Here is a 16,456-nt window from a genome sequence, read left to right as displayed (position 1 = left end):
TATAAATAAACCTTACACTATTTAATTTCTATAAACAAACTCAAAAATATACACACTTCGATTTTTGTAGTCGCACATGATTCGAGTTTATATAATCAACCAAGTTATATACAACACCAGTTTACAAGAAATCTATGTTTTTAAACGACCCTTATCGAGTCTAGTTAAACATGTCAAAAGGACATTTTCAAAATCAAAATAGAGCACAATGAAGTAGTTAAGGGAACTCTATCACATAGTAGTCTACACACTTTTGATATTAGCAATACTTCCTGTGTGAACATTTCTGGTTCTTATCTTTGCCATGAAAAAAAGGGTACTAAATTGATCGTTATTATAGGTACGCCAAATATCATCGTACGTATTATACAATTTTGGAAGTAAACAGAGTTGATTTCTCATTAAAAATAAAAATAACTGAGTGTTATAGTCTGTGGATGATGTATAATTCAACGTGAAATATATAATATATGAGGCCAAACATATGGTCACCAACCGGTAACAACCTAAACTCAAAGTTAGTTGCAGCAAAGGCTTGCACTTTGGTTTGGGAAAATTCTACTTACAAATTACAATCCAAACTGCACTTATTTGATAAGAATAATATGTTCAAGTCCTTGGGGTTTTGGGATTAGCCAATTGGTTGAGTTAGATGATAAGTTAGACCTAGGATATTATTGTAATTGTTGAACCGACAAATGTATTTTAACTTCCCTATTACGTACAAATTATTTTTTTCCTACTTGTTATTTCCTCGAAATCAATAAAATACTGCCGCTATTTCTAAATAAAAAAATGTGAATATTTCATGAATAAAGTCTTTGGCCTTTGGCCTTTAATTAAAAAAAAAGAAAAAAAAAAGAAAAAAAAAAGAGGTCTTTGCAGTAATGTATTTATTAAACTTTGGTAATTACGAACAAATCAAGAAATTAAGAGGGATGGAATGGAAATAAGTAGTTTATTGCCATAAGCAGTTTATTTATTTTATTTTATGGGCACAAGACATAAACTTGGTTTGCAATTTGTGATCATTTATCATTTTACTGAGTTATATATGCAGGTCTAAGTGCGGTTCTTGGACTGTTATTATTGCTTATCGGTGCTATGAAGGATAACCAAGATATGAAGGGATGATGTGATATAATCTGGATTGGTGTATCTTTTCATGATATTTCTAGAGTGTGTAAAATGGCATTGCTTGACTGACATATTACATAATCTACTTACTGAGCAATGGTTGCTCATCTCTCACCTTGATTAATTTTTCAGATGAATTAGTTGGCAAGACAAGGACTAAACCAGTTGAGGCTAAATTAGATGAGAGTGATAGAGCTTTATTTCTTTATTGTAAAGTTGTAAGATTTTGGATCTATTTTTATAAGAGAAGTTTATTTTAAACTCATGTTTCGGCTTCTTTTTATTTTATTTTACTTTTCTCACACACTGGGCCCAGGGTTTCCACGGACTTTCGAGTTCGGGGCGTGACAGTATATGCAATCTAATTTCAAAGACCAACTTTGTCATTTGAAGAATTTTTTTTTAAAATTATAGCTGGATCAGGAGAAACACGTTACCAAAAGAAAAGTACCCTTCAATTTGTCCTGGTCCTTTTTTTTCCCCATCGTGAAGACTAAGTTGCAAAGAAATTTATTAGTTCCTAATCAAAGAAAAGTACCTTCAATTTGTTTCCATCGTGAAGAATAAGTTGCAAAGATTTTTTTTTGTTTGATCAATTTCATCATTTTCTTTTCATCACATATGTTGAGTTGGACATCTTGGCAAACAACAATGTGGAAACAGAGAAGAAAGAGAGGAAGAAAAACTCTGTTTCTTCAAGTTGGGGTCTTTTAATATTATATATAGTAGAAAGCACTGAGTTGCAAAGAAAACTTTTGCTTGATAATCTTTTACTTTTTATTATCCGAGCATAGGAACAATGCAATCGCAAGCACTTCATATGATGATCTTATTCTTATTGCTTCTGTCGATAAATATATGTACAGGACAAGTGGCTCCTCGGATGGCAAAACCTGGTTGCCAAGAGTATTGCGGAGACGTCCTCATCCCATACCCTTTTGGAATTGGATCTAGCGAAGATTGCTACTTAGAAGACTGGTTTGAAATCGAGTGCAGCAACCAGTCTTCTAAAACTACCAGCTCTGCTCCTCATTACAAGCCTGTTTTGAAGCGAGCCCAACTGGAGGTGCTGAATATTTCTATTGGAGGCACGCTTCAGGTGAACAGCCCCGTTACCTTCTTCTGCAACGGAATTAATGGAAGTAGCCGAATCGCCGATTTGACGGGCAGCCCTTTCGTCTACTCTCAGGAAAATAACAGATTCACTGCAGTTAGCTGCGGCTTCCTTGCGATGATGGAATCAGCAGAGCTTGTGGTTGGTGGCTGCAGGTCAGTTTGTAATCATCAAAAGTCTGCTTCCTGTGATATTGGTATCAACTGTTGCCAGACTACCATTCCTCCATATCTCACTATGATGTCCGCTTCCATTCTATACCAAGGTGAAACTCAAAACGCCGATTGCGACGACTATGCGTTTCTGGTTGACAAGGATTGGTTTGAGAGATCATCTTCTGCTCGTGCAGTCAAGAGTAGAAGGCACGTTCCTGTGGTGCTAGAATGGAATATAATCAACTCTACTTCTTCACTAGCATTATTTGGAAGCTACGTTTCAAACTCTTCTTTTGATCCTTATTATTATAATTATGAGGGTAGCCCATACTGCCTTGGCTCCCCTGCTTTGGATTACAACAATCGCTCAACGCTTTCTTGTTACTGTCCAGATGGCTTTGTAGGAAATCCCTATCTTCGTCAAACTTGTCAAGGTACGTAAGTAATTAATTATATCTAGCTTCCGTCTCTGCGTTTTGTTTTTCTTTTCGTTTGTTTTGTTTGTTTTCTTAACCTTTTGGAATGGAAGGGAGGGGAAAGAACTCCCTTTAGAGGTATTATTATTTTGTTTGTTTGATTGTTCAAACCTTATTAGAGATGGTGATCTGCAAAGTGGTCAATAGATGTTGTGCAATAGTATTATTGTATTGCTAATTTACCCTTTTTTGTTTTTTTTGTTTTTTCCTAAATTACATTTCAGATATTGATGAATGCATGACTGGTCATAATCGATGCGGGCCCCACTGCAAGTGTGTGAACGTTCCTGGTTATTACGTTTGCGTTGACAAAAAGAAAACTAAATTGATCCTTATTATAGGTATGCCACATATCATCGTTCAGAGCTAGTTTGGTCATTCTTCACTGTTCATTATTTATTAAACATAAACTCTGCCTAAGTGTCATCAACAGTTTACAATTTGTGATCGTTTATCATTTTACTGAGTTATATATTGCAGGTCTTGGTGCTGGTCTTGGACTGTTGCTTATCAGCTGGTTGGGATACAGATTCCTAAAGAAACGCCATATCATGAAACGCAGGGAGATGTTTTTCAAGCGAAAATTAGAAAATCAAATTTCGTCAGGTGAAGTTAATGTTGAGAAAATCAAGCTGTTCAAATCAAAGGAGTTGGAGAAGTCCACTGACAATTTCAATATTGATAGAATTCTTGGCCAGGGAGGCCAAGGTACAGTTTACAAAGGCATGCTGACTGATGGAAGAATTGTTGCTGTGAAAAAATCTAAAATAGTGGACGAAAGCCAATTTTCAGATTTCATTAATGAGGTTGTGATTCTTTCACAAATCAACCACAGAAATGTGGTTCAACTACTGGGTTGCTGTTTAGAGACGGAGGTTCCTATTTTGGTTTATGAATTTATACCCAATGGAAACCTTTCCCAGTATATCCATAAGCAACATGAGGAGTTTCCACTTACATGGGAGGTTCGCTTACGAATTGCCAGGGAAATTGCAGGAGCTCTTTCTTATTTACATGCTTCAGCTTCCCCTCCAATTTATCACAGAGACATCAAGTCTACCAACATACTCTTAGATGCAAAATACAGAGCAAAAGTTGCTGATTTTGGAACTTCAAGATCAGTTGCCATCGATCAAACTCACCTGAGCACACTTGTACATGGCACATTTGGTTACTTGGATCCAGAATACTTCCAATCAAGCCAATTTACGGATAAAAGTGATGTATATAGCTTTGGAGTGGTCCTTGTTGAGCTTTTAACTGGAAAAAAACCAATTTCTTTTAACAGGTCACAAGAAGAGGGCAAAAGTCTTGCCACGTACTTCATTACTTCAATGCAGTTAGATCGCCTATTTGAAATTCTTGATGCTCAAGTTGTGAAAGGAGGGTCTAAAGCAGATATCATAGCAGTTGCTAACCTTGCAAGGAGGTGTTTGAATTTGAGTGGAAGAAAGCGCCCTACAATGAGAGAGGTCACCGCAGAGCTGGAGGGGATTCAAATGTCAGAAAAAACTTCAAATGGTGAACAATATTATGAAGAGCTTGAATATGTTGAAACCGAATCAGTTGAGCCTTGGGATATTGTTTCAAGCTCAACAGGAACAGGGCCAGGTTTGGATGGTGGTCCTTCTTCATCATTACATTAAATTTCGCTTTTACCTTTCAAGTCATGGTGAACAATGATTAAAATATTTCTTAATTGTAATATTGTAATGCATGTTCCATAAATGTTATGTTTTGCTTCTTTTCTGAACTTTTCCGATCAGAATGTGAGTGCAGTTTCAACTTCCAATCCAAAAGGTCATAGGTGAGGTCTGGCTTTAGGGTTTAGGGAAGACTTGAATTTTATATTATTTTTGGTCAATGTATGTTTTGTAATTCGTAATATTTACGGCCACAATAATTAACTGAGCATATATGTGGACATTACTATGAACTCAACTGCATTTCCTTTTGTGAGTGACTCTTAAGTCAAGTAGCTATTAAACTGCATTATCTTTTCATTAATTTATATTTTGTGGTACCTACAAAAGAGTAGGAAACACTTGAATTCTCTATTACCAAACATATCAGACAGATAACATGACAGCTCTACACATACAATTTACACACGCGTTACCAAAAGAAAAGTACCCTTCAATTTGTTTCCATCGTGAAGACTAAGTTGCAAAGAAATTTTTTGTTTGAGAATCTTTTACGTTTCAATTTCATCATTTTCTTTTCATCACATATGTTGAGTTGGACATCTTGGCAAACAACAACTTGGAAACAGAGAAGAAAGAGAGGAATGCATGATAATATGATTATGCAAAAGCATTTTTAATGCACACAAGATAACAGAAATCCCCATGCCCTACACAAACGATTAGTAGAATTGCCTAGGTTTACTTTTTCCACACAGCTCGATCATAACATAAATCCTAGCCAACAATTGATTCCCTTCATGGCCTATCGACAGGGCCTTGTAATTTGGACAGTTGGAAGAGGCTTATGCATCTTTAGCTTTTAATACTATCATCTTTGCACTAATTGGTTATTAAAATTTTCAAAAGTATGACCTTACCTTATTAGAGTATGAACATTAAACCCAAAACTAATTGGTAATGTGTGAAGCGGCCCAACATCTCTTAAGCGTTTAAGCTAACTTTTTATCTTTCGGTGTGAGATACTCTACAAGTTGGTCACCAAAGTAAAGAAATATTTAAGGATTCACGTACAAGAGTTAGTAAATAAATGATTTATAAAAAGTATGATTTGTCATTTTGTGGGTTCCATTTTAGGTGTAATAAAGCTCCCAAACACATTGCAAAGAAAGTTCACCTCAAACTTCTTGCTCCAGTGTGTTTGTTCTTCTGAAAAAGAAATGGTAAACTTGAATAATTTGTCGTAGTTAGTGGACTTGACTTGCAACAGTACTACTCATAGGTCAATGATATGGCATTAATATATCTCTGCCCAGCAGCTGCAGAAGTTGCCAGAAGCAGAAGGTTATTGAACCATCTCTGCACCTTCCTTATTTTCTTTTAGTATTATCCGAGAGAAAGCTTAGGCTCAAGAATGAGCATTTTACTTTGCTAGCTAAATTCTAATTCCAAGCTTCCTACTAGGCAGGCAGATAGGTAATTAAAGAGAGGAAAGAAGAAACATAATGGAGTCCTTGGGAAAATTCTACTTCAAATTACAATCCAAACCGCACTTATTTGATATAATGTGACAGGACCCACCCCGAATTTCTCGGAATCTGAGACGAATCCTGTGGAAATTCCAACATCTTATTGATGCCGGCCCCGCTTACTAAGAACTGAGACTTTCTGCCGAAATTTCGCCAAAGTCTCCCCTCTAAATTTGAATTTTCCCCAAAATTTCAACATGTTAAAAAATCACAATTTATATCCCAACTGCCAGCATGCATTCAAAACAATTCAATAATTTTACAACAAAGGCCCCCGGCCCTCAATAATTTCGAACAGAAACACATTGTAACAACACTCACTTAGTCCAACTGAAAGATGAATATTCATTCAAACAAGCCTCGTTTTCGATCGAGCTTTAAAAGCACCGACAAGGTCGGTACCAAACTTAACCAAGAACCAATAGCAGTGAGACTAGATCCAAACGACTAAATTAAAGTTCCAGAAATATCTTAGTTCATAGCATCACCGGGGTGGGACCCCAAACTACCTATGTACCCTTACTAAGGGATCAAGCCACACGTAGTTCTTTCGACAAAAATCCTGGTTCCAAGAACATACAAATAATTACAGCATTACAAAGTAGTAAATTATAGGATTATCCCTTTTCCTTTTTCTTAAAATCACATAATACCAAACATAATCCTTTTTCAAACATCAAACTTTCCCAACATAGTATAATAATCCTTTTTCAAACAACAAATTTTGCCCCCAGGGACAGGGTCATTTTGGTTACTTTTTTATCCGGAAGAATTTTGGGGAAATGAATGGCACCATGACGTAGAGCTCGTTGATATGAGTCCGTAGACACGTAATGGGCCTGGCATCAGTTTGATGTCGGAAATACCATAGGATTCGTCTAGAATTCCAAGGAGTTCGGGGCGGGTCTTGTCCTATGTATTCATAAAAGTGTAAGTGGACTATTTTTAAGCCATTCTTACATATTCCGTTTCATAATCCTATGATTTGGGAACGGGTTGGGTTGAAGTCAAGGGCATGACTTGAATATTATTATATGATATTGAGGAAGTGAGAATACTATGATTTCATAATGATTTCGTAAGCATAGTATCAATTGCATGTTTTTAGCATTATTTTCCGAAAGGCGGGGTTAATATGTTGTTTTTAAATACAACGAAACTTTGTTTTTTCCACTCACACGTTTTCTGTTTTGCACTCCCTAGGCAGTAGCTAGACTTGAACCGAGCGACCGAGCAGAGATCTTAACTTCTGAGCACCCACTTCCTGTAAGGCAATCTTTATCTATTACATTTTCGTTGAACTTCATTTTCATTTGTAAACTGAATTCCTATAGATATGCTCTGTATCACCCATGTTAAGGTTAAATGTAAGGCCGGCAGCTTATTATGTAAATTGTAAGTTATTACCTTGTGCATGCTGCTATAGGACTATTGTGTTTTGGTAGGTTTAAAAATTTTGGGTATGTCCATTTTTTAGGGGAGATACTGCAGAAATTTCGACAGAAAGTCTTGTCCTTCTTTTCCTTAATTTGGGAAAGAGGCTATAATGTTAGTATGTTGACCCGGCATCAGTTTGGTGTCGGAAGTACCACAGGATTCGTCCTGGATTATGCAGAATTCGGAGGGGTCATGTCAGTAACCTATCTTCATTAGTGAAATTTCTCAAGGGGATCACCAAAGAGGATGTAGGCAAATTGTTGAACCTCTATAAACACTTGTGTCATTTGTGCTTGGTTATTTTCTGTGTTTGTGAGAGAGAGAGAGAGAGAGAGAGAGAGAGAGAGAGAGAGAGAGAGAGAGAGAGAGAGAGAGTGTGTGTGTGTGTGTGTGTGTGTGTGTGTGTGTGTGTGTGTGTGTGTGTGTGTGTTAGATACATCTTTCATTGAGTTTATTTAAAGTCCATCAAGAACAAGATCTTAAAGGGAGTGAGCTAATTCACAACACCAACTTCGTCATTACTCGAACTTCCACAATTATCTGTGAAAACATGGGAAACAAACTATTGTTGTAATCATAGTCTGAAATATCGATAATATTCGATCACATTTCAGCAATATTTTGTCAAAATATCGGTGTAATATCGCTAAAATATTGAAAATATCAATGTAAAGGAAAAAAAAAGGTTTAAAAAAAGGTTAAAAAAAAAGGGAAAAGGGGAGAAAAAAGCACAGAGGGGATATGAACCCCTCCCATTTTACTCCTCCAACACCTTAACCACATATCACTTATGTTTTTATGATAATATGCTAAAATATTTATTTTTATATGGGTGGCATGTCAACAATTACATGCAAAACTATTTTGGGGATTTATCATTTGATGACTACTCTTCACAATACACTTACTCTACACATAGAATCATTATATATAAATAATTTTGATGTGTTTAGTCTTTTTTCATTAATTACTACATATTTTTTACATTCACAGTGTTTGCCCGCTTGCTGTATAATCAACTTAAATAAGTTAAATCTATCATGCAATGCATTTCCTTCTAATTTTTTGTAATAAACTAATAGATAATTGACTAAATAAACATTCTCCAAAGTTTCAATAAAAATTTCCAAGTTTTTCTTACAATTTCCGTGGTTTTTATCAATTTTTATCGATATCGATAATATCCCGATATTTCCATAGAAATTTCCATATTTTTGGACTACCAATATTTCCGATATCATCGATATTTTAGACCTTGGTTGTAATGTGTGTTTCAGTTAATGTTGTAGGCAATCACATGTTCTTTCGGAATATAATGTTCTGTAATGTATGCTACTGTAAGTTTCCAACTCCACAGAAATAAACAAAAAGGGAAAGTCAAATTCGATTTCTTTTGGCTTAATGACCATGACTACGAACTAATTACATACCCGTAAAAAATGTTACTAAAGTGAAGCCTCGACCGTGTTTGATGGATCGAGAATCGGAGTTGGAACAAGTCACAAACATCCAATACTTTTGACATATGAGACATTTATGTACCTCAGAAGACTCAAGAAGACTTTTCAATTTATTTTGCTTTCGGAGAGTGACCTCTCTTGTAATTCATACTACGTGGCATAATTACCATCAACTCAACTGCATTTTCTTTTGTGAGTGACATAAGTCAAGTAGCTCGTCAACAGCATTATCCTTTCATTTAATCATTTTTATTTCGTGGGTAGATAGAAAGAGAAAGAGACACTTCAATTCTCTACTACCAGTCAAGCATGGCGTCTCTATATATGCAGTTTCCACACACATTACAACAAGACGACTTCAATACGAACCACTTGTTCTCTTTTCTTCTGTCGTGAAGGAATTTCTATAATACAAGCACCAAGTAGCAAACAAACTTTCTGTCTGAGAATCTTTTACTTTTCCATTTCATCATTTCTTTCTCATTACATACGTAGAGTAAGAAAGCAAGCTACATATGTATTCTTCTTGGCAAACAATAACTTGGAAGAAACAGAGGAGGAAACAGAGGAATGCATGACAAGATGCAATATGATTTACTAGTTCATCTGGTACTATTAGTTCTGCTGTTATGGAGCTCAAGTACTACAACAGTAGCATCGGGAGCTGAAACACCAATGGCAAAGCATAATTGCGCAACACATTGCGGAGATATTAGCATCCCATATCCTTTCGGCATTGGGCCTAATAAAGATTGTTACTTTGACGAATGGTTCGAAATGGTGTGCAACCAGTCTTCTAGTACCAGCCCACACAAGCTTTACTTGAGGCGTGCCCAGCTGGAAGTGCTGAACGTTTATGCTAATGGCACGCTTCGAGTTAACAACCCCATTGCTTTCTTCTGCCAAGAATACAGAGGTCAGCAACCCGCGGATTTGAGTGGCGGCCCTTTTGTATACTCTGGGAGACGCAACAAATTCACAGCAGTGAGTTGTGACTACCTTGCCTTCGTGAGCTCAGAAAAGTATCTTGTTGGCGGATGCAGGTCAATTTGTGAAGGGACTAGCATAAGCCCTGAAAATTGTGAAATTGGTGTCAACTGTTGCCAGACTAACATCCCACCGCATCTCAGTGTCATCAGTACTGATATAGAAGATGATAGAACAGCAAGGGTATGCACAAAGAAAAAATATGCATTTTTGGTTGACGAAGAGTGGTTTAGGAACAATTTTATGGCATCCAATTTTAGTGTCCTAGAGGATATGGACAGCGTTCCGGTGGTGCTAGATTGGAGCTTAGGCTTGGACAATACTTCATTACGATTGTTTCAGAGATTCATTCGACAACATGATTCCAGGGCTTATGATGACCCAACACCCACCTGCAAAATAAAAAATGTCACTTCCACTTCTCGGGCAAGCCTTGAATGTTCCTGTCCTCGGGGTTTTGAGGGAAATCCCTATCTTGGCTACCATTGTCACGGTAAACAAACATCTACCATCTCTCAAAAAATTTCAAACACATGCACAAATTAATTAACAATTTGTCATCTGTTCCACACTTTTGTTTACCATGCACCAAATTATCGCATTTTAGTCAGCTTTGTTGGTTTGTATTTCGTGATAATCTTTTACCATGATTTTCATTTGCTTTCTTGTCTCTACATTGCAGACATTGATGAATGCACAGATCACAACAGATGTGGGCCTCGGGCCCCCCATTGTCTGAACTATAATGGGACGTATGAATGCCACAGACACATAGTGGGTGGAAAGACAAAGATCAAACTGATTCTTATAGGTATGTTTCAGTCTTGCAATTATTTCATATATGAAAGATGACAATGCCATGCCAATAATACAAAAGCCAAGCAATATGCAGGCAACAGGATAATGTCGTGTAAGTTTTATTCACGCAAATACCGACACGAATTGGACTCCTGAAAGTTAATCAAACCCAATTTTTAAAACAGATATTGCAATTAGAACCTTAGAACTGAAATTGCGATAAAACATACACTTTGATTTTTTGTAGTCGCACATGATTCAAGTTTATATAATCAACCAAGTTATATACAACATCAGTTTACAAAAAAGGGGTTCTTAAATGACCCTTATCGAGTCTAGTTCAACATGTCAAAAGGACATTTTCAAAATCAAAACAGAGCACAATGAAGTATTTAAGGCAACTCTGTTTCAAAGTAGTGTACAAACTTTTGATATTAGCAATACTTCCTTCCATAATCATTTAGTTTAGTTATGCAGGTCTTGGCGCGGGTGTGGGACTGTTGTTACTGCTGATTGGTGCATGGTGGGTACATGAAGTCCTAAAGAAAAGAAAGAGAATTAAACGCAAGGAATTTTTTTTCAAACGAAATGGTGGCTTGTTGTTAGAACAACAATTATCTTCAGGTGAAGTTAATGTAGAGAAAATTAAGTTGTTCAAGTCAAAGGAGTTAGAGAAGTCCACTGACAATTTCAATACTGATAGAATTCTTGGTCAGGGAGGCCAAGGTACTGTTTACAAAGGCATGCTGGCTGATGGTAGAATTGTAGCTGTGAAAAAATCTAAAATAGTGGATGAAAGCCAACTTTCAGGTTTCATCAATGAGGTTGTGATTCTTTCACAAATCAACCACAGAAATGTGGTTCAACTATTGGGTTGCTGTTTAGAGACGGAGGTTCCCATTTTGGTTTATGAATTTATACCTAATGGAAACCTTTCCCAGTATATCCATGAGCAGAATGAGGAGTTTCCACTTACATGGGAAGTTCGCTTACGAATTGCCAAGGAAATTGCAGGAGCTCTTTCCTATTTACATGCTTCAGCTGCCTTTCCCATTTATCACAGAGACATCAAGTCTACCAACATACTCTTGGATGCAAAATACAGAGCAAAAGTTGCTGACTTCGGAACTTCAAGATCAGTTGCCATTGACCAAACTCACCTCACCACACTTGTACACGGTACATTTGGTTACTTGGACCCCGAATACTTTCAATCAAGCCAATTTACAGAGAAAAGTGATGTGTATAGCTTTGGAGTTGTCCTTGTTGAGCTCTTGACAGGACAAAAACCAATTTCTTTTAGAAGGTCACAAGAAGAAGGCAAAAGTCTTGCCACATACTTCATCATTTCGATGCAGTTAGATCGCCTGTTTGAAATTCTTGATGCTCAAGTTGTAAAAGGAGGGTCTAAAGCAGATATCATCACAGTTGCTAACCTTGCAAGGAGGTGTTTGAATTTGAGTGGAAGGAAGCGCCCTACAATGAGAGAGGTCACGGCAGAACTTGAGGGGATTCAAACGTCAGAAAAAACTTCAAATGGTGAACAAAATTATGAAGAAGTTGAATATGTTCGAACTGAATCAATTGAGCCTTGGGATGTCGTTTCAAGCTCAACAAGCACAAGGCCAGGTTTGGATGGTGGTCCTGCTTCATCATTACATGAAGTTCCACTATTACCTTTCACGTCACGCTGACAATAATTAAATATTTCTTAACTGTAATATTCTAATGCTTGTTCCATTCCATATATGTTATGTTTTTCTCCTTCTTGAACTTTTCCGATCAGAATGTGACTACAGTTTCAACCAAGAAGATCATAGTGGCTGATTAGCAAAACTGACTGAATGGTTTCCATTTAAATAAAAATCACTCGATATTAATTATGATTAGATCAACAGAGTGTTTTGAAAGTTTTAGATTTCAAATATTGAGCTGGATTAAGAAAAATTGGTCTGGAGAGTATAGTCAATCACCATTAATTAATTAATTATTTGCCGTTTAAGTCACACTCAAAAAATATTTCTTGTATTAAACTATACTTTAGACGGCGTTAAAAGATTGTAGACTATCGCCTTATGGAACCTGTCTTGGGGCTTCGCTTGTGTTGGTTATATAGTAAAAATAAAATGAAGCTCAAACTCTCACTACAAAAAAAACACACAACAGTCACTTTTTTTTCGTGACTTTTGGCAGTATTAGCCACGAATATTCGTGACTAAAGCCATTAGCAACGGTGCAGTTACAAGTTTGGAAAATGCTAGGCTTACCGCATTTTTCATACCACATTGATGTAGAACGAATGGCAGATTTTATCGCGGTTGAGCTAGAAAAAGGACGTAGCGGGAATTTGCAGATTTGTTGTCCAAGCTCCGATGTTGACGCAACGCCACGAGTCAAACTCACTGCTTTGCTGTGAAGTACGATGGATTTTGGCATTCTGAGGTCGTTTGGCCTTCCAAAACTACATTCAAAGTTTCGTAGTTAATTCTCCGAATAAATTATGTTTTTCAGTTTTAATGTAATAACTCCCCTAGCAGTTCAAGGGTTGAGAGTTGTGTATTTAGACAGGTTTGTCTGACGTTTTTGATAATCTCAGATTTTAATAAAATTATCCCAAGAGAATTCCTCTTAATTTCTGGTGGAATCCAGATATCTTGTTACTCAAGGTTTCGCTTGAAACCTTTGTTGCTTGTGCTGCGTCAAGTGGTATCAGAGCGGGTCTCTCCCGTCTCGGTATTCTTGTCTTGTCTTATCATGGGTGATCGAGAAGCTGATGTCCCAGCCCCAATTACTCGAGCGGATCTGGACGCTCAAAACCAACGGATCGACAACCTAACCAACCAATTTGGGGAGATGCGAGAATTGTTGTTGCAAGCTCTTGGTGGCAACAATAGAAGAAGTGGCAGAGATGACGAAAGAAGAGAAGGCAGGGAAGACAATCGAAGAGAAGGTAGAGATGGCGAGAGAAGAGATAATAGGAGGCAACATATTCCGGATAGCGAGTCAGAGTCAGAAGAAGAACTTGAGGAACCACCACCACCGGCTAATAATCGTCGTAATCGTAATTACGAAAATTTTGGCGATTATCGGATTAAAGCCGAAATCCCTAACTTTTGGGGAAATCTGAAGATTGAAGACTTCTTGGATTGGCTTGTAGAAGTGGAGAGGTTTTTCGATATTATGGAGTTCCTGAGCATAAAATGGTGAAGATGGTAGCTTTCCGTCTAAAAGCTACAGCGGCTGTATGGTGGGATCAATTGCAAAATTCAAGGCAGAGGCAAGGAAAGCAGCGGGTTCGTACATGGCGGAAGATGAAGTCGCTTATGATGGAACGATTCTTGCCCACAGATTATGAGCAGATTCTATACCGTATGTATCTAGGTTGTGCGCAAGGCAACCGTTCGATTTCTGAATATACCGAAGAATTCATGCGTTTGGCAGAGCGAAACCATTTGACCGAGACTGACAATCAAAAGGTCGCGAGGTATAACAATGGGCTGAAGATTTCCATCCAAGAAAAAATTGGTATGCAGAATATATGGACTTTGCAAGAGGCGATTAACATGGCGATGAAAGCTGAACTGTTGGAGAAGGAGAAGCGCCAACCCAACTTCCGCAGGAACACGACGGAAGCCTCTGAATATGCTACTGGTGCTTCTAGTGGCTCCGGAGATAAGGGGAAAGTGCAGCAGCAACCTGGAGGAACGACGAAACCAGCGACAACTGTCCAAAACAAAAACTTTAACGAAAGCAGCAGCCGGACTTTCAACAGAGGGCAGTCCCGAAACCAATCCCAGAATCCGTATGCTAAGCCCATGACGGACATATGTTACCGTTGCCAAAAACCAGGGCATCGTTCTAATGTTTGTCCAGAGCGGAAGCAGGCTAACTTTATCGAGGAGGTCGATGAAAATGAGGAAAAAGATGAAGTCGGGGAAGATGATTATGCAGGGGCTGAATTTGCAATTGAGGAAGGAATGGAGAGGATTACCTTGGTTTTGCAGAGAGTTCTTTTGGCACCAAAGGAGGAAGGGCAGCGTCATAGTATTTTTCGTTCCCTCTGCTCAATCAAAAACAAGGTGTGTGATGTGATCGTCGACAATGGAAGTTGCGAGAATTTCTTGTCAAAGAAATTGGTGGAGCATTTGCAGCTATCAACGGAGCCATATGTCAGCCCTTACTCACTAGGTTGGGTTAAAAAAGGCCCTTCGGTTCGTGTTGCTGAGACTTGCCGTGTGCCACTGTCCATTGGTAAGCATTACAGCGATGATGTATTATGTGATGTTATTGACATGGATGCATGCCATATTTTATTAAGGCGACCTTGGCAATTTGATGTGGATGCGACTTACAAGGGACGAGATAATGTAATTCTGTTTTCTTGGAACAACCAAAAAATTGCAATGGCAACTACAAAGCCCTCAAAACAATCTGTTGAGCCCAAGACGAGGAGTTCTAGTTTCCTAACCCTAATTAGCAGCGAGCAGGAGTTGAACGAGGCTGTCAAAGAGGCGGAGTATTTTTGTCCCTTGGTGTTGAAGGGGTTGTTGAAGCTTGGCAGAGGAGAAAGTGACATTCCACAAGACGTGCAACAGATTTTGTCACAGTTTCAGGAACTACTTTCTGAAAAATTGCCAAAATGAGCTGCCACCTATGCGGGACATTCAACACCGAATTGACTTGGTGCCTGGAGCTAGCCTTCCGAATCTGCCTCATTATCGGATGAGCCCCAAGGAGAATGACATCCTAAGAGAGCAGATTGAAGAATTACTGCAGAAGGGATTTATCAGGGAGAGTTTGAGTCCCTGCGCAGTTCCCATTTTGCTGGTTCCGAAGAAAGACAAGACTTGGCGAATGTGTGTTGATAGCCGAGCAATCAACAAGATAACAGTCAAGTATAGGTTTCCCATTCCACGGTTGGAGGATATGCTGGATGTTCTTAGCGGCTCAAGGGTGTTTTCCAAGATAGATTTGCGAAGCGGTTACCACCAGATTCGCATCAGACCTGGCGACGAATGGAAAACAGCGTTCAAGAGCAAGGACGGATTATTTGAATGGTTGGTGATGCCATTCGGATTGTCAAATGCGCCTAGCACTTTCATGAGACTCATGAATCAGGTTCTTCGACCATTTATTGGCTCTTTTGTCGTGGTTTATTTCGATGACATTTTAATTTATAGTACCACAAAAGAAGAACATCTTGTGCATTTGAGACAAGTTTTAGATGTTTTGAGAGAAAATAAACTGTATGTGAACCTAAAAAAATGTACTTTCTGCACAAATAAGCTACTGTTCTTGGGTTTTGTTGTTGGTGAGAATGGTATCCAGGTAGATGACGAGAAGATCAAGGCAATCCTTGACTGGCCAGCTCCAAAAACAGTTTCTGAAGTTCGAAGTTTCCATGGTTTGGCCACCTTTTACAGAAGATTTGTGAGGCATTTCAGCTCTATCGCTGCACCTATCACAGAGTGTTTGAAGAAGGGCCGGTTCAGCTGGGGAGAGGAGCAAGAGAGAAGCTTTGTAGATATAAAAGAAAAGCTTTGCACCGCGCCGGTTCTAGCCCTTCCAAACTTAGAGAAAGTTTTCGAAGTTGAATGTGATGCCAGCGGTGTGGGAGTCGGAGCTGTGCTTTCACAAGACAAGCGGCCAGTTGCGTTCTTCTCTGAAAAGTTGAGCGATGCACGTCAAAAGTGGAGTACTTATGACCAAGAGTTCTATGC

General features: G+C 38.2%; 2 protein-coding genes across 2 annotated transcripts; both read left to right on the top strand.

Moving 5' to 3' along the window:
• The first annotated feature begins 2,008 nt into the window (after positions 1-2,008).
• Positions 2,009-4,836, top strand: LOC117622196 (wall-associated receptor kinase-like 1). The gene is made up of 3 exons (XM_034352784.1): positions 2,009-2,840; positions 3,107-3,223; positions 3,363-4,836. Exons 1-3 carry the CDS (start codon positions 2,021-2,023, stop codon positions 4,526-4,528), a joined length of 2,103 nt encoding a protein of 700 aa, XP_034208675.1. The 5' UTR covers positions 2,009-2,020; the 3' UTR covers positions 4,529-4,836.
• A 4,498-nt stretch (positions 4,837-9,334) lies between these two features.
• On the top strand, positions 9,335-12,529 carry LOC117622036 (wall-associated receptor kinase-like 8). Its single transcript, XM_034352543.1, has 3 exons — positions 9,335-10,431; positions 10,621-10,749; positions 11,214-12,529. Exons 1-3 carry the CDS (start codon positions 9,522-9,524, stop codon positions 12,428-12,430), a joined length of 2,256 nt encoding a protein of 751 aa, XP_034208434.1. The 5' UTR covers positions 9,335-9,521; the 3' UTR covers positions 12,431-12,529.
• The last annotated feature ends 3,927 nt before the right edge of the window (positions 12,530-16,456 follow it).

Source organism: Prunus dulcis, chromosome 3 (assembly GCF_902201215.1).
Source record: "Prunus dulcis chromosome 3, ALMONDv2, whole genome shotgun sequence".
Taxonomy (NCBI): domain Eukaryota; kingdom Viridiplantae; phylum Streptophyta; class Magnoliopsida; order Rosales; family Rosaceae; genus Prunus; species Prunus dulcis.
Note: the sequence above shows the minus strand (reverse complement) of the source record. Positions and strands in the feature narration are given on the sequence as shown.

Bases quoted from the DNA above. Each gene is read 5' to 3' on its own strand.
- LOC117622196 (XM_034352784.1), top strand. From the start codon at position 2,021: ATGGCAAAACCTGGTTGCCAAGAGTATTGCGGAGACGTCCTCATCCCA. The intron at 2,841-3,106 runs GTACGTAAGTAA...ATTACATTTCAG, and splicing joins TCTTCGTCAAACTTGTCAAG to ATATTGATGAATGCATGACT. The intron at 3,224-3,362 runs GTATGCCACATA...TATATATTGCAG, and splicing joins TAAATTGATCCTTATTATAG to GTCTTGGTGCTGGTCTTGGA.
- LOC117622036 (XM_034352543.1), top strand. From the start codon at position 9,522: ATGCATGACAAGATGCAATATGATTTACTAGTTCATCTGGTACTATTA. The intron at 10,432-10,620 runs GTAAACAAACAT...TCTACATTGCAG, and splicing joins TCTTGGCTACCATTGTCACG to ACATTGATGAATGCACAGAT. The intron at 10,750-11,213 runs GTATGTTTCAGT...TTAGTTATGCAG, and splicing joins GATCAAACTGATTCTTATAG to GTCTTGGCGCGGGTGTGGGA.